Genomic DNA, 25,777 nt, shown 5'->3' with positions numbered 1-25,777 from the left:
CTGGGGGTCCAGTTCTGCCCCGACGACCTGGTCCTTGAAGACCGCATGAGGCGGAAAGGTAAAACAGACTCTCACCTCCAGCTCGACTGTCCTCCAGGCTGGAGGTCTGAATAAAGACCATTTTGGTCCGATTCTTTGGGAATGTGTGTTTGTGGCGCCAGTCAGTTAAGTAGGAAATTGTATAAGTGCCGTGCTGTATATACATGCATTTCTTTTAATCAGTTTAACTCTGCTCTTGCGTGCTTCCCTCGTCCCCCAATTATTATTGTAAATAAACATCCCCATTTGTGAAATGTATCCGCTCGTTCGTATCCTTTCCTCCATTGGCTCCGCGTGCTGCGTGTTGGAAAATTAGCCAGGCTATTGCCGCTGTAATGGGACATTTGGACCGACGGACCTCGGCGATAAACCGCTCGGATCGCACACGGTTCAAGTACGCCAAGCGGCTTGTTCCGTACGGGTGCTGTCGAGGGTGTGGAGACTCGGTAAATCGCCACGTGGAAATCTAGGTATTTTGAAAATTGGCGAATAACCCTGTACCACGTGGCAGAAATATTGACGCTTCACGGTCCGATAAGGGACCCGTACTTTTTCAGAGTTTTCTGAAAAGGTACGATCTAAATTCCGGGCGATCGGTCGAGCCGACTCCACTGCTCCATCGACCCGGCCCTGCAAAGCGTGCTCTTCTCGCCCCGAACCCGGGACCGCAACAATATTATCCCCGCACGGGTTCCAGGCCCAGTCAATGCGACAGGTAAGATATTTGAATTGTATGTCTCTCAATCATATTTTGTCAAGGTACAATAAAAGAACGAATCCTCCCAGGAGCCAACAAGACGTGGCAGTGCCTGGGACCGGCACATCCCGGGGATTGGGGAAAAAAATAAATAGGGCAAATACTCCTGGGTGGTCAACTGGTGGAATAATGATACTGAGAAAGTCAACGTGGGATGGAATCAGCAAAATGTACCAATGAACCAATGTTATAGCAAATACCTATTTTGGGGGGCAACCCCCCCCACCTTTGATCCCGATTTTTATTTATTTATTATCTTGCCAAAACGAAGTTTTTGCAAGATATGTTAGTCAGCTTGTATGGTTTTTTTGTTTGTTTGTTTGTTTGTTTGTTTGTCTGTAATCACGTATAAAAAATTCTGCAGAGCACAGTTATCATTGGAAATTTTTGTAACTTCGCATATCAGAGGCCTATAAAGGTCCCTTTCAGTGCACAAAATTTTGAAGGTCAAGGTCAAAGGTCAAGGTCACATTGTCGCAAATCAGGAGAGTCGACGAAACCTTTATTTTTTGAGTAATTTTGATCGGATCGTCTTCAAACTTCATGGGAATATAGTTCATGGTCTGGCGCTCAGCTGATTAATTTTTGGTGGCGATTGGCCTTGACTTTCAGATTTTTTTTTGTCTGTAATCACGTATAAATCACTCTGCAGAGCACAGTTATCATTGGAAATTTTTGTAACTTCGCATATCAGAGGCCTATAGGAGGTCCCTTTCAGCGCATAAAATTTTGAAGGTCAAGGTCAAAGGTCAAGGTCACTTTGTCGCAAATCAGGGGAGTCGACGAAACCCTTATTTTTTGAGTAATTTTGATCGGATCGTCTTCATACTTCATGGGAATATAGTTCATGGTCTGGTGCTCAGCTGATTAATTTTTGGTGACGATTGGCCTTGACCTTCATGGTTAGCGCCTAAGGTCAAACATATTTGACCCCAAGGTCAAATTTTCAAGTTTTAGGAACCATATCGTGTAGTACCTCAAATTGAACACCTCGATGAGTGCTTTCTAGATATGTCAAGCTTGAGACATTATGACGTCATTTGGTGACGTTATGAGGCAAAAGCATATTTTCATGGTTACTCTGTAGAACGATTCTCATCGGAATCTCTCTTAGGCAGATATTCCTCAAGGCGTCGCTCCTGGTGGATAGCAGCTCTGTTCACCTCAGTGTGACCTTAAAGAAGTCACACGTGGTCACCTTTTGGCAAGATACGGGTCACCCTGCGGGTGACATTGGTTTATTTATTTTTTAATGGTGTGAACAAACTTCGGTATATCATGGTTGATGAAGGTTTTTGTCAAGTTTCATCAAGATTGTGTGTGTAGTTTTGGAGAATAAAGCAAATACCTATTACGGGGGGGGCAACCCCCCATAGACCCCCCCCCAAGTGAACAAACTTTGGTACATACCGGGTGATGAAGGTTGTGGTCAAGCTTCATCGAAATTGTGTATGTAGTTTCAGAGAAGTTGCAAGTGTTTTTGGATGGACGATGCGCCATCCCATAAGCCCCCCAGAAATACATTCCAGTTGAGCTAAGAATCATCTGAACTCGATTACCCCATTTTACTGGTAGTGAATGATTTTAACTATAACTACATAAATTGGCAGTTACATCATACTGATGGCAGAGTCAAGTGTTTTTTTTTAACCCCACTCGCGTCATGCAGAATGTGGTTAAGCAAATGGGTCACTCTGTCTGTCTGTCAGTCTATGATCGAGGAACTTATATTTCAATAGAATTAAAAATTTTGAACACTGAAGAACACGAATCGAAACATGAATTGGAACACAAACCTGCAGTTTAGCAGTACTTTGGCTCCAAATTTGTATGGTCTCATCCCAAGTGCATATGCACACCGAGGAGTGAGGTAATTGTTTTAGCCAGTCTGCCTGTCTGGCCATGAAACAAAATTGAAAACTTACTGCTTTTAAGGACTTCATAAAGAACACAACCAACAGGCATGAAAAACTCATTTAACGTGTTTAATAAGGTGGTGTAAGAGATGGTACATCAATGATAGTAAACTTCTCATTCAATGTTTTGTTTTTCTTCTCCAGCCTTTGAAACCTTTATTTTATTTCAATTGAGCTATGCTGTTGAACACTGTAGAACACAAATTATCTTTGTACACTTCAAAAACCCTCCAGTTTAACAGTATTTGGGCACAATTGTACACAATCTCGACCAATCAAAGTTGCCACTTCCACTCTCTTCCTTCTCTTTTTTGAGGCTCTTCTGCTTCCAATAAATTGTTTCCAATAAAGTCTCATGTCCATTTTCTCAAGACTGTGTAGGGTAAGCTGTTTCATGAACTCTGTAGTTCTTGGACTGTGTATTGGGTGGTCGCTAGACTACCGTTATTCTCAGGTTTTCCGTCTGTCTGTATGTATGTAATGGACAGCTCTGGGGGCCAGAGGAGTCAACCGATTTTGATGAAACTTGACTGGTAGGTTCATATCAGGATCTCGTTGTATGCTTTTGAGCACCGTTGCTATTGACGCCACCATTGCCTAGCAATGGGACTTTGAAATTTTTGAAAAAATCCGAAAAATATTTGTATATATATTTTTTGAAAATAAAAAAAAAATCGGCTTCCACGCTTTTATGCGCACTATAATCAACCTCTTTGTCAAAACATTTCAGCCCGATCCGTCAAAAACTGTATGACTAGTATGCAATTATATAGCAACCACCCATGTTGCCTACCGGCTTGTATGACTTAATTATGTATCAGCACATCAGTGAATAAGCCTGGTGTTGGTTTAACAGTTAAGGTGGCTTGCTTAACATCTTAGAGCCCCTGCCACAGAACACCAGGTGGGTTGACTCAGTCTGTCACCCTTCCGAGGTCGGCAAAACGAGTACCAGTGTACTGGGGTAATAAGCCATTTGAGTATCCTGCGTCTGAGTGGCGACCCATCCAGAATTGTACTCCTTCGCTAATGAAACTGCCTCAGAAGTTCTTATGTGCCTAATGCCATGAAAGGAATGATTATTATATGTCATTGAACCCACATGTATGTATAATGGACAAGAACCTAGTCTTTTGGAGTTGATGTTGTCAAAAGAGGAAGAATTCATGTAAAATTTGACTGAATGCCCAATGATAGGAAGGAGTGACCATGTGACATTGTGTTTTTTTTCGTATACATTCGGGGCTTGTGGAAGAGCTAGTATTAGTACACTGAACTGATCAGGACACAACAGGCTTTGAGTTAGATGTTCTCTATTAGTTGTAGCAGGATAAACTAGAACAGTGATCTTTCTATTTTTTTAGAAGGGGGCCACTTTTGCCGATAAGACATCAATGTGAGAGCTGCCACGTCGCCTGCAGGACTCCAAAATGACTGCTATTAGGCCCTGCCTCCACTTTCTCTTTTTTAGCTCGCTTGTTCGAAGAACAGAGAGCTATAGCGATAACCCCCGGTGTGAGCGTCAGCGTCAGCATCAGCATGAGCGTCAGCGTGAGCGTGAAAATGTTAAAGTTTTTGGTGCAAGTTATTTAGAAGCTTCCCATTCATTTAATATGTGTACTAGGATGCTGATATTTGGCATGGAGGTTCCTTTGGGGTATATTATTGATGTAGTGAAGTTGAAATTAAAAAATAATTTCAAATGTTTTAAATTTTTGACCTTAATTTTTTTTATAGCACATCAATGTTAAAGTTTTTGGTGCTAGTTATTTAGAAGCTTGCCATTCATTTAATGTGTACTAGGATGCTGATATTTGGTATGGAGGTTCCTTTGGGGTATACTATTGGTGTAGTGAAGTTGAAATAAAAAAATAATTTCAAGTGTTTAAAATTTTTGACCTGTTTTGAACTTAACTTTTTTTTATAGCACATCAACGTTAAAGTTTTTGGTGCAAGTTATTTAGAAGCTTGCCATTCATTTAATATGTGTACTAGGATGCTGATATTTGGCATGGATGTTCCTTTGGGGGTATACTATTGGTGTAGTGAAGTTGAAATTAACAAATTATTAATTTTTTTTTTAAATTTCAACCTAAGATGGTGTCAAAGCCACCCAATGCTCGCCTGTTTATACTAGACGCTTGCCATTCATTTAATATGTGTACTAGTTTACTGATTACAATCAGAGTTTATTCTAAGGAAAATTTACAACTGCACAAACTCTGATGCGAGGCAGGGGCGGGAAAAAATGGAGGCTGCGAAGCAGCCGAGCACGACGGCGCAGCAGTCGTGGCGCGTAGCAGCGCCGAGCCCTGGAGGGGCAAGGCGCGCAGAGTGCGGGAGGGTGTGGGAGGGGTATCCCCTCCCGCCGGGTGGCTCTGGGGGGTCTCCCCCAGAAAATTTTTGATTTCTAGATGCTCTGTGGTGCATTCTGAGGGGTGTCTTGACCAGTTTCATCTGTCAATCTGCCATATATGGCTATTTTGCAAGAAAACGATATCTAATTAATTACACACATTTAAGAGTGGGCTACTGTAACTCTTGGTATGAATCATCGTCACGTGATGCATATCCACAAACCAAAATATACCAGTCACCCATACCTATTTTAACGTCTCTTTTCAGACGATATATATATATATATATATATATATATATATATATATATATATATATATATATATATATATATATATATATATATACAAATAGACTGAAAGCGAAATAAATAAACGAATATATACTGTTTTTAGTATATGTGAGGTAATTTATATAATTCTTTTTTTACAGGCATCGTCATCGGTCAGAATGGATATCAAGAAATGGTTTAGTCCAGCTCGTGGTGTAGCATCCAAACCTGGTGAGGATGATGATACCATGCCAGGTACATCAACAGCTGCAGATGAAGACAAACAGTCTGAGGCAGATACAGAAAGTGTAGAAGATGAATCAAGAGAATACGAATTGGAAAGAAGTACTTCTGAAGGTAGTGAAAACACAAATGACCCTCCAGCAGATAACTCAAATCCATCTACAACCAACAGTGATCAAGGATGTTTTGTCCACCTTCACAGACATGGGAGACACTTAGTTTACTGTGATCCTTGTATGAAGGAGTCTCATGTTGTGAAAAGGTATGTGCCAAAGGGGAAATTACCTCCTATCACCCTACCCAGAGGAACTGTGTACCGAAAAGCTGTCACAGATGTTCATGTTAAATCTGAAATGCACAGACAAGTCATGAAAAAACAAAGACTAGATTCACTTTCCAGGATGGAAGTTGCGCAAGTCTCTCATTTGGATAAATCAATATCAACAGCAAATGAAGACCTTACAGCAAATCTTACTCATGCCAAAGACAGCTAGCGAGTTGGACTTACCTGAAACTTGGTTCTAATGTTAGTCATAGTCAACCTCAGGCTCAGGTTTATGATTTTGTTCTTTGTGTGACTATGAGCAACTGCTTGTGGTTTCACATCTACTGTAAATACGTTTGATAATCCTCACTGTTTAAGATATAATTTGTAATGTAAAATGTGGTAGTCTATGTCATATATTATGATTTATGTAATTTGTATGATTGCATTATATTGTAAGGTTAATAAAAAAATAAGTTTGGTCAGCTATCAGACTATCAGTGATGTCTATTGTGGTTCCTTCCTAGTTTATGACTCCCTAGCCATGCAAATTCAAACAAAGAACAAATTGACAACTGCACAAATCTGGATTTACAACTACACATTTTGAATTTACAACTGCACAAAAGGGGTACAACTGCACGTTAGAATAAACCCTGATTACAATATACAAATACATATATTGCTTTAAAATAACCGGGCGTAGTGGCGTGCGCCTGTAATCCGGCTACTCGGAGGCTTGGGTTGGAGGATCGCTTGAGGACGGGTGCTTTGCACTGGGCCGTGCTATGAGAGGGTGTAGGGCAGCCTGGAATCATGGTGAAACCCAATCCTTATCCCTGTGTCGTAAGAGGCGACCAGGGTTGCGTCAGGAAGGGCATCCGGCGTAAAACCTGTGCCAAATCAGTATGCGGATCATAACGGATGATCCGCTGTGGCGACCCCTAACGGGAGCAGCCGAAAGAAGAACAACATATTGCTTTAAAATTATTTGCATCAGACTTCATTGCAATGTTTTATAAAAAATATTATTAGACTAGTCTTTTAAAAAACGATAAATGTATAAACAGGCGAGCATTGGGTGGCTTTGACACCAACTCTCTGGTTGTTGTTGTGGTTACTGGGCTGCATGCATAATTGTTTGCATACTGCCATCTATTGACGTGGTGATGTTACTTTTACGCTTCGCATTGGAACACTCATTTGAAACCATTGGATCAATTTTATAGTATTTATGGAAGGTTTTAATGGGGTGTTTTCACATTTGTGTATTATCGGCCACACATCAGGGGCCGCACTTTAGGCCACCAGGGGCCGCCAGTGGCTCGTGGGCCGCGGAATTATAGGACAGGGAACTTGCAGATAGATTATGAGAGTATGAGGAAGAAACTAAGTACAGTGGACTGGGATGAAATGATGCAGAATACCACATGGGAAGAAGTATGGAGGTTATTTGAAAGCATGATGAGGACTTGCATTGAGAAATTTGTTCCACTGAGAAGAAAAAACTTGAATGGTAAACCCCATTGGATGATAAGGCTGCTCTGCAAATAAGGATTAAGCGCAAGAAGTGGAATAGATACCAAAAGAATGAAGTATAGCAACCTGGAAGGAATTTGTTGTAAAGTATGCAAATGAAGCAACTTCAACCAACAATAAGTGAAGGTGAATCCTAATAGCTTCTCGAGTGAAAGTGAGAAACCAATCAAATACAAAGAGCAGAATTCCCAACTTGTGATGCAAGGATGGTCTTTTGACGTAAAATAATCCACAGAAAGCAGATACTAAAGTTTTTTTTTTTGAGATCCTCGTGGAGGATCTCTAAGTCTCACTCACGTTGTTCTTTTTTTTTTTTTTTTTTTTTTTTGTATACCTTGGTTGAGGCTCGTATGAGAGCTAACACACAACTCACAGCAAGGAGGCAAGAGACAAGAGGGGCGGGAGTGGAAGGGACAAAACAGTGGGGAATAGACACATTAGGTGAACTGTGGAAGGGAGAGGGATGGGGATGGGACGGGGAACATGGCGAAGAGAAGATGGACATTTCAGGGACTTTCAGGAAGGAAAGCAGGAGAAATGAAGGAAGTGGGCTTGGGTGGATTATCGGGGGTAGAAAAGATCGAGGATTTGGATGGGGGAAGATAAGAGGTGGTGGTGAACAGCTGTTTTGAAAGCCTGGAGGGAAGAATGGGAAAGAATAGAGTGAGGAAGTTTATTGCAAAGGCGGGAAAAAGAGGAATGAAAGAGTGAAGATGAGCAGTGATTCGTGATTTTGGTAGTTTTACCAGAAGGGGGTTGTTGGCGGACCTTGAGCGCCCTGTGGAAATGTGGTGGGGACAAATCGCAGAGAGAGCAGGGGGGCCAAGGCTGGAGAGGAGTCGGTAGAAGACAGAAAGACCACCGACCAACCTGCGGTGATTGAGTGAGAGGCCCAAAGACTCAGCTTCATTGCGGGAGATGCCGATGATCTTAAATGCCCTGGTTTCGACAGCGTGAAGCCGAGAAAGGTGGGGGGCAGGAGCACCAGCCCAGAGGGGAGAGCAGTACTCCATCAGGCTACGGACAAAAGCTTTGTAAGTGGTCAGGAGCTCAAGAGGGCCGAGGAAGGACTTAGCACGACGGAGGATTCCCAGTCGGCGACTGGCTTTTGAGGCGAGGTTGGAAATGTGACTTTCCCAGGAAAGGTCATGGCAGATAGTGAGACCTTGAAGCTTGAAAGAAAAGACTTCTTCCAGAGGATTGTTGAGAAAGTGGATGGGGGGGTTTTGTAAACGGTCCTTTTTTTCATAGGACCATTCATTTCATGTGGACTTTTTTGTTTCATAGCCAACAGTTTTCATCGAAACTTCCTGAAACTTGGCATATATATGTAAAAATACCCTGCGCAGAGAGTAACCATCTCCGATTTTGAAATTCATCACTATGACGTCATATCAATTTTTATGACGTCATTCCTATTTTTTGACATTTTTTGTTTCACAACCCAGAGTTTTCATCGGATCTTCGTGAAACTTGCCATGTATATGCAGAAAGCCCACGTGCAAGCAGTAACCATCTCCGATTTTGGAAATTCTTCCTAGAAAAAAAGTTGACGTCATAATATCGCCGCTAATGGAAATCACCTATTCCATTATCTCCGAAACTTGGGAAGCTGTTTGAAATTTGTTTGCGGGAATCAAGCCGAGCATTAGCACAGATAATTTATCGCAAACCTGATACATCACAATGACGTCATATTCGTTTTTATGATGTCATCATTAAGAGGACGAGGATCTTAGCTCATTTGAGCTTGTTTTTTTACCATTTTGTTTACTGTTAAGGATTTGTCGATTACATTGGAGAATAGACTATGCGTCTGTCCTGAGTGAGGTGGAGTTACAGAGGAGATAAATGAGAAATACTTGATGAAATTACACATTAGCAAGTTACCAGGCACTGATGAATTACACTCTTGAGTATTGTGAGATGCATCAGGAAATTTGTAATCACCTCAAGATTTATCTTCGATAAACTCTTGAAGGATATAGACGTTCTCATCAATGACTTCTCTGACTGGAAAGGCCCTTCAATTATTTGTTATTGACTCCACCCACTGCTGTGATATCTCTCATCCTTCTGACAGGCAGGCTGCAGCCTCTTCCCCCTCTTCAGACCTTGAAAAAAATCACAAGATGATGAAACACTTGGTACATGTCTTTCAATCCTGACAAATCTCACACACCTTGCTCAGCTTGAAGCAGTGGAAAGCAAGGCCTCGGGACCTTGGGAGGTGGCGCCGAGCCTATCACTTTACCATTGCAGACAGGTCGGTGCTCTTTCTGTCTTCTACCGCCTCTCTGGTCTTGCATCAACTCCCACCCCTCTCCCACCAATGCCTATCTCCTTCCAAATTTTGTTTTTTCTTTCTCAGAGTTTCCTTATGTATCCATCTTGCCCATCCATGTGTCCTCCCCTGCCCCTCATCCCCCCCCCACATCCCCCCTCCTTGTGGGGTGTGGGTTCTCCGTCTAATGAATACCGTGTTTCCCATCTCTTTCTGCTCCTTTTGTTCTGTTGCATCCTGATCCATTCACTGTTTTACCTCTTCCATGAGCCTTGACTCTGTACAGGATACAAAAAAGAATGATTTCCAGACTTGTGTCAACTATTCTTGAAATCCCTTCAGTGGTTTACAAGTTCTCATGGTCACAAAATGATTTTGAATCGAAGATCATGTGACTTACGACTTCTTCAACAACCAAATTGAATCAGTTCATCTGTTTGTTATGGTCGATACTTGTGCCAAGTTCTGTGGTTCACAATTTATCGTGGTAACAAATAACCGATAACGGACGGATGGACAACCCGAAAACTTAAAGGTCCCATGACACCCAAAAGTACTGAAATTGCATATATATGTCCTATAGGAGTTTTTCATCGTGATTTCAGATCTGACAATGTTTTTTCACAATACTCGTTCTGTAAAATGTAAAATTAAAAAAACAAACCTCTTCGGGAACGCCCCTAAAAATTCTACTGAAAGGGGCGTAACCCACATGACGTCAACTGCAGGATGACAAAGGCTGCACGTAAATTACTCGGGTTGGTGGTCTACGTTATTCTATTGGCTTCCTGTGTGTTTCCACATTCGATTGATCGACTCAATCACTTCGTTCATTTCTGCTTTTAAAAAATCAAACATTTGGTTTTGAATAATGGATGACATGGACTTTGGTTTGTCTGGTCGCGACATTGAGTGTGAGAGAAATGAAGGATTTTGGTCTAAATCAGATGGAGAATTGTCGGACAATGTAGTCGCGGGAGGTGAAGTTCAGGCAGCTGGAAAGGGAATACGGCCTTACCAGTTTGAGCCCAAAGCAGGACAAGCAGAGGAAACTGGCGATGAAATTCCCGGAGTTCGTGATGATCGGGAGGACATCGAAGGAAGACTTGGCAATAACAACTGGTAAGACAAAATCCTATTCGTAATTCAAAAATGTAAATTTAACTTGCATACTGCTCGATATCAGAAATATTTTAGTGTGGTGACGTGACCAGCGCAGCGCAGCGGACATGTTGCACCGCGGCAAATTAATCACAAGCAAGGCCAGCGCATGTCATCGGCCGTGTCTCTCCGCGCATAAAACGAAGCAATCTCGCTGTCCAGATATGATGAAAACTTGTGTGCAGAACACACCTTTTGACACAATTGTCGAGAGTAGTCCGATAAATCTGACATTCTGTTGCATTTTTATTTATTTTATTCATATTGTCGTCATGTAGCACCAGTAGAAAACAATGAAGAAAAGAGAATAATAAAAGAAAGCAACAGCACGTCAGATTTATCGGACTAGTCGGACGGACGACGGATTTATCGGACTAGTCTAGACTCTAGATTTGACCAGTAACTTGTATTAGCATGCACACAATGTATAAGTCAATGCGTAAGAGTCCCGAGGCTATGAGGCTGTGTAATAGGACAGATAAATTTGTCTTTCATAGTTGTGCCAACATATTTTTCACTGTTCATTTATTACAGCATTTTGGCTAATTGTTAATGAATAGCAAGCCAATGGAAGCAGTACCTTCACTTTAGAATAAACCCATGTATGTCGAGTGCAGCCATAGCTGGCTTGCATGTATGTGGAACCGTGCCTATCCCAGCAGGCTGGTTTCACCGAACAATTCAATAAGCTGCAAAATATGGGTGCAGGTTTTTCACATTGTTTGATTTTAAAATTATCTCCTTGCGCCTTGAAATGATGCAAGATTAATCTTTAGTATTTTACTTGTATGTCCCTGTAAGTTTCTTTTTTAATGGAAACGTTCAACAGTCACATTTAATATTTTGTGGACATGGTGCCCTTTATTGTGCATACATGTATTGGATTTGTACACGACTACGACAAGGTAGTAAAGGGATAAATAATTGCCTCGTGATTGTTGTGCATACACGGCTCAGAAGCAGAATTTCTTTTCCCCGAAACAATCACAGGATTTAAGACGATCAATGAGATAGCAAACACATGTGCACAATGCATTTGTACGTACTTTATATGGCACGCGACATCGAGTCAATCCACTCTGTGCGAGTTTCTGCAGATGATGTCAACGCTGCGGTTCGCTGAAGTCAACTTTTTTAAGGGGCGGGGCATAGCAAGTTGTGAAAAGCACCAGAAATGTTCGAAATATTGGTCTAATTATCCCATTTTTGATTAAAAAAAGAAACATGGGTGATTTCTTCACCAGGAAGGTCAATTTAATATATAAATGACCAGAAAGTTTTGAGTGTCATGAGACCTTTAATGCCTGCAGCCTTCAGCTGCGGAGGCATAAAAAAGCGTCTTGTCGTTGGTCAACATAATCACTTGCTGGTAGGCACTTAGGCTTGGTTTTACATGGGTCTGCAGTACCTGGCTGTTGGTAACAATATTTCTAGAGCTGTGGCTATGTTGCCGATGCAGTGTCCCCTGTGGATCACAACTGGAATTTGGTATTTGGCCAAGTGGGAATACTGGAATACTCACAGAGTCGGGTCAGGCATTTAACCAAGACTCAATGGTTGGTACCCTTCTGCACTAATCTCGTCCACCGAAAGGTAACATGATCTAATTACCGGGGGGGGGGATTACCACAGATTTGACCAAAAATAGTTATTTCCTTTAAAGCATGTCCAGATTAGCCCCATTCCCATGTCTAATGGGATTCTAAATGTGATGCTTTGAGAAGGGTAAATAATAGATCCCCTCTCTTATGGGAAGCTTTTTCTCTTTATGACAGACACATTTATGCATGCCATTTCTTTCACGGACGCTGATGCCCGCCCTTTTTCGATCGGCGTTTGACACCGCAAAGGATAATGAGAGCACGGGTTGTCATGGTAACGGTGTGCAAGTGCGGCGGGGCGAGTGTCGGGGGGGACTCTGTGCCCACCGAGACGGGCTGCATATATAAAATTATGAGCGTGTGGGTGTCTGACTAGCGCCAACGAGACAATTTGTCAGTCAGTTCGTCCGTTCCGGTGTGGGAGTGACCGGCACCGACAACGAGTGAGGCACGGGTCGGTCACCAACGAGTGAGGCACGGGTCAGTCACCAACGTTGGTTACTTGCACTGTGTGTCACTGGGTCACGGACTGTGTGGGTCACTGGACGTCACCAGTTTCGTGAAGTGTGAGGAGCTGCCTGTGTCGCAGCACCAGGGTCTAAACCCGCGACAGACGATCTCGGTGCCCCCAAGACGTTGACTGGCGTTCAAGGCTGTTGGCGAGTGGGTGCACGGCAAGGCTGGGTGCTGGCGACGGACAAGACACACACACACATTTCAGGACGTTTTCACTTGACGGATGACTTCTCTCTGGTGAGCAAGACGACACTTCTCCCCCCCCCCCTCCCGAATGATCTGCTGGGTACCCTTGTCTGTGTTTAGTTGTAAGTCAACCCCCGATAAGCATCTGCTCTCTGTCTCTTTCCTGTCGTTTTGATTGATTTTTCCTGATTACTTATTAATTTCGATTGCTTTGGAATTTATTCAACTATTTACCTTAGGAAATAAAAGGTTCTTTTATTTGTTTATTTATTTTCTTATTAATAAATCATTTGTTGACTTCTAACCTGTCCGTGTTTGTCCTTTCTTTCCATTGGTCTATCATTGTCCGAACCTAGATAGACTGGGAGGTAATTACCACAGATTTGACCAATAATAGTCGGCACGCACCAGCGGTTAAAATGCTTGGTCGCCCTAATTAAGATCTAATCAAGATAAGATTGGTGCTTTGCCGAGGACGCGCTCCCTGTTCAGGTAACCACGTGACCTTTAGTTAAACGGCATAATTAGACGGTGGACACTGGAACTCGTGGTTAACTGGGTGGCATTCGTGGTTCTAAAACAACCCACCGTACCACAACGTTAATTGTGAGTGGTGGTCCCAGGTCCGGCTCTTCTGAGGACAACCGGGGATTAATCCCCCTGAGTGATAAACTGGTGTCTCGGTATCTGTGGCTGTAACAGCCTTATTCAAACCTGATCAGCGTAACTGCCCAAGGACATACCGGCTAGAAAACAGATCATTGGGGGATAACGTCCCGGTTAAAGGCCCGGTCACACCTTGACGTTTTAGCCAGCGATGGCAACGTGTTAAAATTTATGTAAAACGCTGGCTTACGTTGAACTTTTGATGTTTTTTTTAAAGATTCGGACGTATTCATAGCGACTTGGTCTTATGTATAACGCATTGGTAACGACACAGAACGTTTCGTTGTGTTATAGATAACTTATACCAACGAATGCTGAACCTGTTGTCGGCCTACACAACCGATGCCCAACGATAGTCTAACTTCGGCATAGCGCGTTGCACGCATCGCCGACGATGTCGTGACGTAGCCTATTAAAAGGCTGACGCACAACGATTCGAATCATAACTGCCGTAGAAATGGAAGGGTCAAAATCGCGGTCACACCTTGGCGATCTTGCCAGCGTATGCCGACGTCACAAAAAGTGTGTCTAAAACGTTGGGGCACGTCAAATACGGTATGGGTAAGTTTGGTATGCGCGAGTATAACGCTAAATACGCTATCATAAGTCGTAGTAAGTAGAGTACGTCAAGAAATTTTGAACATGTTCAAAATTTTACGACGTACTCGGCGTACGACACACGTTCCGCATGCGATGGGGATAAGTTTTACACACGATATGTGGACGCTTACACACGTCCACAAAGGCTACTTATAAGCTACTCATAAGTCGAAACACGTCGCGATAATGTCTTTTTCACGCGAAACTTATTTCTAACTTATGTTGGACGTGCTTTGAACCAATTCTTTACGTAGTCCCAACACACATCGACGTATGTAGACGTATTCCAATGACGTCTTCCGGTCGACAAAAAAAAAATAAATGAACGTGTTTCTAGCTTACAACTGCCATATAAAGACGTGTTCCCAGCGGTTTTGGGAATTGGTATATAAAAATGCTGCTCATAAAAGGGGAACCCAACAGTGTTTTCGAGTCCTTTTTGAGTCGATGTCCATGTCAGCAGTATCAGTATCAGTATCAGTATTAGTATTAGTATTAGTATTAGTATCAGTATCAGTATTAGTAGTAGTTTGTTCATGTTGGCAGTAGTAGGTGAGTGTGAGGGGGAGGGTGTGGGTGATGATGGATCCTCCTTGCGTCCGCGTGTCCACGGGTAGGTTCATAGGCTGCCACTCAACGATTTAAATGGCTGCATCTCCACTATTGAAAGTAGACGCTTGCGCTCAACAATTGGATTTTTTTTACACTCAACGACTTTTAAACGGTACCACTCAGCTGGCTTCATTGTTTACAATGAACGATTTAAATTGCTGTCACTCGCATTTGTTTTTTTTTTTTTGTTTTTTTTTTTGACGCTGGGGTTTGGAAATTTTAATCGTTTCTTCTGAACGTGTTAAAACGCTCAAACTCGACTATTTTAAATAGACGCTGCCGATGGACAATTGGAATCATAGCCAAGCTAGACATCGAAGTGTGAACATCCTCGTCATGCCGAAGAAAAGTTTGAAGAATGCTGCAAATAAGTGTCCTGGCCGTGGCCGTGGACGCTGACGCAAGGACGATCCATTATACCGACGTCTTTCAGCCTATGAGTAACTTAAAAGTAACGTCTGTCGATGTGTGGCAACGATCGCGTAACGTGCCAACAACACGTTAATCATAGGTTAGAAATAAGTTTCGGGTACGCTAAACATTACCTCGGCGTGTCTCAACTTATGATTAACTTACAAGTAGCATGTGTTGACGTCTGTCAACGATCGCAGACCGTGCCTACAACTTGTGGCCAGCGTAGCGGAACGTGTGAGTCATACGCCGGCATACGTCGTGAAATTTCAAGCATGAAAAAATTTGAGGACAACCGAAAAGTACAACGTTTAAAGCCAACGTACAACGACGTATGGCAACGTACTACGACGTATGCCAGCGTGCTCTCAATGTTATCAAAACTTACCCATAACGTATTCAACGTGTGCCAGCGTTTTAGAAAAAAAATTCAAAAATCGGCATACGTTGGCTAAAACGTCAAGGTGTGACCGGGCCTTAAGCTGGAATACGAACCATGCTGGACCAATGAAGGAAAAGACGAAAATGACCTGGGAACGTTTCTGTACAAAGCATTTATTTACAATCAGGCGAGGAATGGTATGTGGCACAGTAAATTGGGTTTATTGGTATGTACAGCAGGGATAGCAAGGAATTTGTGGGGTGCGGCAAAAGGCAAGCAATGAACAAAAACAGACAGAGCAGACTTATCCTGTTAGAACTTACACAATCTTAACTTATGTTACGACAGGCACCATCACATACACACAAGCACAAACCCGAGGAAGATTAGATATAGTTCAGAAAGAAAGAGAGCAGATGAGGACAAACGGCCTCGCAATACCTGGAGTGGTCGGCTGACCAACGCAGCCCAGTACGCGAATGGAGAGGTAGAAGGGAGAAAGACTGGTGTGTAAGGTGTGGGTGGTGTCGTGAAATTTTGGGGCGTGCGTTGTCATTCCAGAGGAAAATAGGATTGCAAGTCAGTAATGGTGCTCTTTTGTGCGTCCAAAGGGGACGAGATAGAGGGGTGGAAAGAGAGGAGAGAAGATGTTTGAGGCAAAAAATCCCTAACCTAGTTGTGTTTAGGTCTGCTAGTGTAGCGTGTACCTCCGTGGGACGCTCCACTTGAGCGTTCACACCTCAAGAGTTGGCGCGTTATCTCCGGCTTAATCACTTGCCGGGGCTTGTGGCAACGTGCTTATTCCGGAAGACCAGTGCGGAACGCACGTCTCAGTTGCACACCAACCGCGAGTGAAGAGCCAGCGGAGGGCAGAGGCAACGACGAGCAGCCAACTCAGAGCCGAGAGGAGCAGAGAAGGGGGCGAAGCAGAGAGCAAGCGGCTCCGCACTCCTTTTATAAGCCCCGGGCGAAGGGTGGGGTGACAACCTGAAGGCGATGTGCTGTGACTCGAATCCTGCTCCCAGATTATAAATCCTGCACACTATTGGGCAACAGCTCCCCTAGTCAAGCCCTGCCAGGCTCTCACGGCCAGAAACGGTCTCATTTGCACATCCGGCTCGGTGGCGGGCTCGCCACGGCCCGGAGCTCCTGACTCCACATCGGGTATGAGCCGACACCCCGGCCCTGAACGTGCTCCGAGTGGTCTGAATACCGAATGGCAATGCACACCTGGGCCCTGTACCAAACTCATGGATCACCCTTCTGGCGACCCTCCTCGCTGCCACTGCCGTGTTCTGGCGACTGGACGATGGTCGTACCAATTCCGTGTGCTCACCCGGAACAACCCTGGCGAGATGCGGTCGAGCTGTTAATGTCCGTTGCGCGGTCCCGCTTCCCACGGTCCGAGGACAGCCCAAGTTGTGCAGTACTCCTCCACATAGTGTCGAATTGTGGCGATGCAGAGGTACAAGGGTGTGCGGGAATATTTTCCCGTGTGCGGATGGGGTTGGTGGTTGAAGTGGTGAAGTTTGGTGAGCGAGGGGTGAAGCAAGGTGAGTAGTACAAACACTGCTCACACTACAGTAAGTAGTACAAACACTGCTCACACTACTGTAAGTAGTACAAATACTGCTCACACTACAGCAAATAGTACGAACACTGCTCACACTACTGTAAGTAGTACAAGCACTGCTCACACTACAGTAAGTAGTACAAACACTGCTCACACTACAGTAAATAGTGCAAACACTGCTCACACTACTGTAAGTAGTACAAACACTGCTCACACTACAGTAAATAGTACAAACACTGCTCACACTACTATATGTAGTACAAACACTGCGCACACAACAGCAAATAGTACAAACACTGCTCACACTACTGTAAGTAGTACAAACACTGCTCACACTACTGTAAGTAGAAACACTGCTCACACTACTGTAAGTAGAAACACTGCTCACACTACTGTAAATAGTACAAACACTGCTCACACTACTGTAAATAGTACAAACACTGCTCACACTACTGTAAATAGTACAAACACTGCTCACACCACTGTGAGTAGTACAAACATTGCTCACACCACTCTAAGTCATACAAACACTGCTCACACTACTGTAAATAGTACAAACACTGCTCACACTACTGTAAATAGTACAAATACTGCTCACACTACTGTAAATAGTACAAACACTGCTCACTATACTGTAAGTAGTACAAACACTGCCACACTACTGTAAGTAGTACAAACACTGCTCACACTACTGTAAAAAGTACAAACACTGCTCACACTACTGTAAATAGTACAAACACTGCTCACACTACAGTAAATAGTACAAACACTGCTCACACTACTGTAAGTAGTACAAACACTGCTCACACTACCGTAAATAGTACAAACACTGCTCACACTACTGTAAGTAGTACAAACACTGCTCACACCACTGTAAGTAGTACAAACTGCTCACACTACTGTAAATAGTACAAACACTGCTCACACCACTGTAAATAGTACAAACACTGCTCACACCACTGTAAGTAGTACAAACTGCTCACACTACTGTAAATAGTACAAACACTGCTTACACTACTGCAAATACTACAAACAATGCTCACACCACTCTAAATAGTACAAACACTGCTCACACTACTGTAAATAGTACAAACACTGCTCACACTACTGTAAATAGTACAAACACTGCTCACACTGCTGCAAATAGTACAAACACTGCTCACACTACTGCAGATAGTACAAACACTGCTCACACTACTGAAAATAGTACAAACACTGCTCACACTACTGTAAGTAGTACAAACACTGCTCACACTACTGTAAGTAGTACAAACACTGCTCACACCACTGTAAGTAGTATAAACACTGCTCACACCAATGTTATTAGTACAAACACTGCTCACACCACTGTAAGTAGTACAAACTGCTCACACTACTGTAAGTAGTACAAACACTGCTCACACTACTGTAAATAGTACAAACACTGCTCACACTACAGTGAGTAGTACAAACACTGCTTACACTACTGTAAGTAGTACAAACACTGCTCACACTACTGTAAGTAGTACAAACACTGCTCACACTACAGTAAATAGTACAAACACTGCTAACTCTAATTTTACCATTACCCTGATCCAACTTCATGTGATGAGTTAACAATGACAATCCGTCTTGCACAAGGGGCGCATTCCCCAAGCAAGCAGCTTACTATTGCTGTCCAAGCCAGCCGTTTCGTTTAAGCCGCTTGGCAAGCAGAGCAAGCGATTGAGGGGTGCTTGGCGAGCGGTAAATGAGCCGCTTGCTTACATCTCATTGGTTGAATCTGAATCCTGTCGGGATGTATTATGTATTACCCTTGGACCGGTCGGATACCCAACCCAAAGCGATACACCCGAAACATCAGCTTATTTCCGTTTCGTTTGGCTCCACCGCGTCCAATCGGATTGCAGGCCCATAAAAACAACAACAACACGCTCGCACTATAGCAACTAATAGACTTCCGGGCACACACATTTTTCCTCCAGTTCTCCATCCATCCAATCAGGAATAGATTCATGCAGCACGTCGAGGTTCGGTTCTTGTGTTCATTTCGGTGAGTCGTGGGAAAACCGTCACCCTGTTCGTCAATGACGTCATCTTGCTTTGGAGACGAGTTTTTAAAAACTTTAATTTCTTCGTTGTGGTTAGTAAACTGTTTTACGAGGCGTTTTGAATAAATTGTATGTGTACCTGTACCTGTACCTGTACGGCGTTTCCACCTTCAACGAGAACTACAAGTCGCACGTTGCTTGGTGGAGAGTTTCGAGCTGGGAGCAACAAATCGCATTTATTGCCACATCTGATGCAATTTAAACGCTCTCATGGTGGAGAGGTGCTCCATTTGAAACTGTTTGTTTGATATATGTAGTTTTTTGTTGCCGAGGGTCCGTAATAAATGTTTGTATTGGTGTCAAAGCCAGTGACCAATTAGAAATTTATCGGATGACCTTTAAAGGGGGGGGGGGGGACTTAGTTTCCGTTGTAAATATCAATTTTATTTCCCTTTTTATTATTGATTTTGGCATGATTGAGTTGGAACTTGGAACCTGTAGCTTTGTCAACTTAAAGGGACACCAAGGGTGTGTTCCATTACCAAGCAGCTTGTAGAGTGCTCACCAAGTGGCTTAAGCACTCAAGCAAGCACTCCATCAAAACGGTTGATAAAGAATGGTGGGCTTGGCAAGTAATAGCAAGCTTATTGGTAAAGGGACGTACCCCAGTTACTCAACAATCCTCTTCAACAATAACTCTGAATTGTGTTTTTGATGTCTAGAGTGCTTGCCTGGAAGCATCCTCTCGTCTCTCATCTCACTCCTGGTACACAGAATTGTGTGGGGAGGTAGTAGCCTTCAAACAACTGGCCTTCTCTTCCTGGAAAGCAAATCTGACAGAAGGCAATCTCAAATGTTGCCACGAAGCCTGGAACAAGTGTGTGCCCACTCTCAAGATAGCCAGAAAACATCTGGCGAACCTCAAGGCTCACCTCTGAAATCTGTCTCTCTTCTCTAAAACCTGGTGGCACCTTGATAAGTCTGTCTCGAGTGTGCTTCCCCTCCATCCCTTCCCTCTCAACAAATGGAACCACAGCTGACTGCTCGTGAGAAGGCCCAATGCTTCAATTCTGTGTTTACTTCCAAATATTGTGTCCCCCACCCGTCACTCCCTATACTTGCACTACCCCATCATATCCAATTGCTGCTACGTACGATATCTTTTCCATTTGAGAAGGTGGTGGGGTTTCTGGCAAACCTTAACTTTGATTCTGCAACAGGCTCAGACGGCATCAGTGCACGTGACCGAAAAACATGCTCTGCTGCTCTTGTTCATTTTCTTTCTGCTCTGTTCACTCGATCATTATCTCAGGGTCCGTTTCCGTTTGTCTGTAAGTTAGCCAACATCACTGCCGTACACAAACATGGTGCGAAAACAGATCCTCTTAATGACAGGCCTATTAGCCTGCTTACAATTATAGGCAAGGTATTGGAATCTATCTTTGTAGTTGAAATGTAATCCTTTCTTTTCTCCAACAAACTGATCTCAGATCATCAGTTTGGTTTCAGATCCTGTCATTCTACCTTGGACATGCTACTCCTACTCTCCCAGCAATGGATGGAAGCCCTCAATCTCAAACATTAGGTCAGGGCTGTCTCTCTGGACATATCTCGAGCATTTTATGGAGTCCGGCTCCCCGCCTTGATCTCCAAACTCTCTGCTTATGGCATCCAAGGCAGGCTGCCTACTCTCAGAGATCACTGACTTTCTCAATTCTCAATTTCTGTGTTCATGGTGAAGGCCTGAACAGGATTTTCTCATCTCTTCTCCCTGTCAAGGCTATGTTTGCTCCAAGTCAGTGGCTTGGGCCCAGGCTTCTTTCTAATCTTCATCAATGATCTCTGATTCCCTGGAGAATCCTGCCTATCTCTTTCTTTGCTGTTGATTCCATCCTCTGCCGTAGCAGTCTCTTCCGTCTCTGCCGACCTTTATACATTTAGTAGCTGGTCCATTACTTGGAATATGTCTTTCAATCCCGACAAATTCCACACACTCACCCTGTCTTTCTGAAAAGACAGTCTGGAAAACCTTCTCGTCAAATTCCTAAACAAACCACTTGAAGAGTGTATTTGTATACTTTCAGCACAACTATAGTAATATTGTTACGAATTTGGAAGCCATGAGCACACAGACATTCAGGTTCCTATAGCTTAGCTATTTGGATAAGTATGTGTTTTCAAGTTAGAATCCATCCCCTAGTCTAATGGGTGAATAAATGTAAATGCGCTGTGCGTTATTTTAATAGTTAGGATTTTTACACCCCTTATAACAACAACAACACGCCTTCACCTCGACGCCATTGGCAACGTGCATTCGACCACGTACGTGGGCGGAGTTTCCTCGGTCACGAGAGCTCCGACTCTGCCCCGGAGAGATGGAATGCTCCCCCGACCAATGGGAGGCGTGAGACGACTCAGACACCTACGTTCCCACAAACCCCGGAGCAATGGGAGGCGTGAGACGCCTCAGACATCGACTTTCTCACGAACCCCAGACCAATGGGAGGCGAGACGTCTCAGATGGTGATCCTTCCCATGACACCCCCTCCCACAGGAGAAATGCCATATAAGAAATGCCACGGCCTTGGAAAACAGGTCAGTGTGAACGTGAGCATCAAGGGAGGAGGTCAGTCAGTCAGAGCATCAGGTCAGTGTGAGCGTGAGCATCAGGGGAGGAGGTCAGTGTGAATGTGTGCATCAGGGCAGGAGGTCAGTGTGAACGTGAGCATCAGGGGAGGAGGTCAGTCGGAGAGTCGGAGCCAAAGGCAAGTGTGAGCGTCAGCGTCAGGGTTGGGCGTCAGCGTCGGCTTGGCAGTGATCTGGTTCGAGGTGTCGGAGATCGACTCGTCTGGTCTGGTCGGCTTGGCAGTGATCGGGTTCGAGGTGCTGGAGATCGACTCATCTGGTCTGGTCGGCTTGGCAGTGATCGGGTTCGAGGTGCCGGAGATCGACTTGTCTGGTCTGGTCGGCTTGGCAGTGATCGGGTTCAAGGTGCCAGACATCGACTTGTCTGGTCTGGTCGGCTTGGCATTGATCGGGTTTGAGGTGCCGGAGATCGACTTGTCTGGTCTGGTCGGCTTGGCAGTGCCTGGCGTCTGACGCTTTTCTTCCGTCCCTGGTGCTTGGAGTAGCATCGTGTTGCGGGTTCGAGTCCCATCGAGTCGGATCGTCGAATACCACACGAGGTAGACAGGTCCAAGTGCAGGCTCTGGACTCCAGCTCCCTTTCCTCTAGCTGGAAAACTTCAATAAAGACAATTGGGGTCCACTTCTGTGTGTGTGTCTATGTGTGGGCCCGTCTTTAAGTAGCAACTGTTAAGTGCCTTGTACATTATTTGCATTTCATTTCTATTAGTCGTGATAACTCTGCTTCTTACGTGCTCCCCTCCTTCCCCACCTATTATAATAAACCCATGTGTTAAATGTATCAGTTCGTTTTTGTGTTTCTTTTATTGGTTTGACATGCTGCGTGTTGGGAATTAGCCAGGCTGTTGCCGCTGTAAAAGTGACATTTGGACCGACGAAAGGTCAGTGACCACCCGCTCGGGTCACACACAGTTCGAGTACGCGAGCGACTCGTTCCGTACGAGCATCGTCGAGGGTGAATTTCCCCGGTAGTTGGACGGAGTGAGTACTAAGGTAAATCGGAGTTAGACAACTGGACCCTACCTCACGCTGTCAAAATATTGCCGAACTTCGGTCCGATAAGGGACCCGTCAGCTCTGGAGTTGTCCGGGGTGACGACCTATACATTCCGGGTTTTCGGCAGAGTCAACCATGCAGCTCCATCTGGTGGTTGTGCTCGCAGCCGATACCCGGCCCCGCAACAATATAAGGTTGTTGCATCATGTGACAGAATGTATAAGGAAGTTGGAATTTCACCAAGATGCCAGCGACAACCTCTTCTAAGTGAAGGACACAGTGGAATCTTTAACATCCGCCAACTGAATCTAGCAAATGAGATGTACAGTTGTAACTTACATGTGCAGGACGGTGCACATCTTGATGTATCGCCCTACCTGGGAAACACCAGTGTGACTGTTTATAGCAAGACCGAGGTTCAAACAAATACTGACTGCAGAATGTGCTTGAAAACATAGGAATTTGGCTAATTTTTTTTTTTAATGTTTTTTTGTAACTTTAAGTAAGGATATAATAGAAACCTCATTATAGAGATCTTATCACCTAGCCATGGTAAACTGAAAGCATCGTTAAACAGCGAACACAGGACACAAATCGCTGCTGCAGACCTGGTCTATAGCATGTGCCTTTTGTTAAAACTATCACTTTTTTGTCACTGCAGGGTCGACAGATGGCATTTTTCCAAACAGAACTACATTTGTGGACCATGAAAAGACCCAGGAAAATGAAAGGTACAAGAAGGCATTTTGTGGACTTGGGGATTTCTTTTTTTAGCCTGTCCGTCATGCACCTGGAGACGGGGTTTTGCAATCGAGTGTGTGCGTTTCAATATCTCTTTCCAGGCCAGAACCTTTTTTTGTTTTCCAACCATTTGAGCTTTTGTCATCAAATTTTCAACAAACCTTTATTATGAGAATATGGAGAAGGCCAATTAATAATTGGGTCAAAATGTCAAAGGGCAAAGTGGCAGTGAGTAGAAATAGGCCTTATTCCATCCGCCGCTGCGCGATACCAGTCGGCCGGGTTTTGTAATCGCTTCCGAGTTTCTTTATTTATTTACCAATTGAGCTTTTATCATCAAATTTTCAACAAACCTCTATTATGATAATATGGATAATACTCGTTATTAAAATTTTATTCTTTTTTATTTTATTTTTATTTTTAGCTGTTGTTTTGATGTTTTCATCAAGTTGTGTTTGCGTACAAAGCAGATGGGCTTTGCATCTTGACATGCTTTCTAGTCTTTATTGTTTTTCTGGTTTCAATTTTTTTTTAAAAACTTCATGTTTTCCAGATACTGACATCAGCTATTTTCAGTACCATGATAAAGGAGATGCAGGTAGGGACAATTTTACATTCTGCATTGCCTTTGAAACACACATGTTGGTGTTGTTTATTTTTGTCATGATTTTGGAGGTGTATTTTCATGGGAAAGCGTTTGAACGTCCATCCCATATTCATTAATTCATGTAGCATGGTTTGTACAGAGCGTTGGTTCTGCCAAAGCTTCTTTGCCATGGGGTACATACAATTCTGTATGGGTTGCAACTCTGACGAAGGATACTTATCAGCCAGTGCAGGGATTTTTAATTTAGCCAGGCTAATAACTCACTCTTCACAAAGGACATTGTGAGATCCTTTACGTCGACAACATCATTCCAGCAGTTTAATGTGCAGACCATGAACTATATTCCCATGAAGTTTGAAGACTATCCGATCAAAATTACTCAAAAAATAAGGGTTTCGTTGATTCCCCTGATTTGCGACAAAGTGACCTTGACCTTTGACCTTGACCTTAAAAATTTTATGCGCTGGAAGGGACTTCTATAGGCCTCTGATATGCGAAGTTACAAAAATTTCCTATGATAACTATGCTCTGCAGAATTTTTTATACGTGATTACAGACAAACAAACAAACAAAAAAAAATTATAAAAAAAAAAACATACAAGCTGACTAACATATCTTGCAAAAACTTCGTTTTGGCAAGATAACACACACACACACACACACACACACACACACACACACACACACACACACACACACACACACACACACACACACACACACACACACACACACACACACACACACACACACACACACACACACACACACACACACACACACACACATACACACATACACACATACACACATACATACACATACACACACACACAGCATGATCAGTATATGGTCCTTGGTTATCTTAATGTGTCCACATGCTGGTAGGCCAGCATAATTGACCTTAAGGGTCCACATTACTCAGAGAACCCAAGATAGTTTAGCTGGAGCTTCATGTTACTCACTTTCCATGTCTGAGGAATTCAAATTGATAATGATGTGGCTCAATGGATGAGATAACAGTGGGATGAGTAGGCCCTACCAGGTATTGATTGAGGAGAGGCTGTGTACTGACAGGATATTAATCCTTTCTGCTCTCCTTGCGTACACTTGTCAGCAGTGAACGCAGCAAGAGGAGTTACACAGCAACTACCTGGAGCACATTCACGTTACACCCATCACTCAGCTCTCTGATGTACACACACCCTCACCCTTCTTGAATGTCATTAGTAAGTCAGCAGGATTATATGGACAGTTTCATAGTAACATAGTAACTCACTTGAGGTTATGTCAATTTCCCAAAGGTTCAAATCTATAATCCTTTAAACTGCTACCCTCGGCCTGCTTTGAACCCACAACCTCTGGGATGTTAGTATAA

General features: G+C 43.6%; 1 protein-coding gene across 8 annotated transcripts in view; it reads left to right on the top strand.

Moving 5' to 3' along the window:
* WDPCP (WD repeat containing planar cell polarity effector) overlaps window positions 1-25,777 on the top strand; it is a 210,720-nt gene that overhangs the window by 8,825 nt on the left and 176,118 nt on the right. For 4 of the 8 annotated variants that reach the window (XM_085887675.1, XM_085887669.1, XM_085887671.1 and 1 more), the window contains exons 2-4: window positions 9,472-9,654; window positions 23,713-23,782; window positions 24,346-24,390. In XM_085887675.1, coding sequence (XP_085743801.1) covers window positions 23,722-23,782; window positions 24,346-24,390 — 106 coding nt within the window. In that variant the 5' untranslated portion in view covers window positions 9,472-9,654; window positions 23,713-23,721. Of the gene's footprint in view, window positions 1-9,471; window positions 9,655-10,619; window positions 10,795-19,283; window positions 19,413-19,470; window positions 19,503-23,712; window positions 23,783-24,345; window positions 24,391-25,777 lie in introns of those variants that run through there. The other 4 variants (XM_085887672.1, XM_085887670.1, XM_085887674.1 and 1 more) reach the window with 4 other exon arrangements.

The sequence above is a fragment of the Eptatretus burgeri genome, chromosome 7, assembly GCF_056783735.1.
Source record: "Eptatretus burgeri isolate ZD-2024b chromosome 7, Ebu_testis_v1, whole genome shotgun sequence".
Taxonomy (NCBI): domain Eukaryota; kingdom Metazoa; phylum Chordata; class Myxini; order Myxiniformes; family Myxinidae; genus Eptatretus; species Eptatretus burgeri.
Note: the sequence above shows the minus strand (reverse complement) of the source record. Positions and strands in the feature narration are given on the sequence as shown.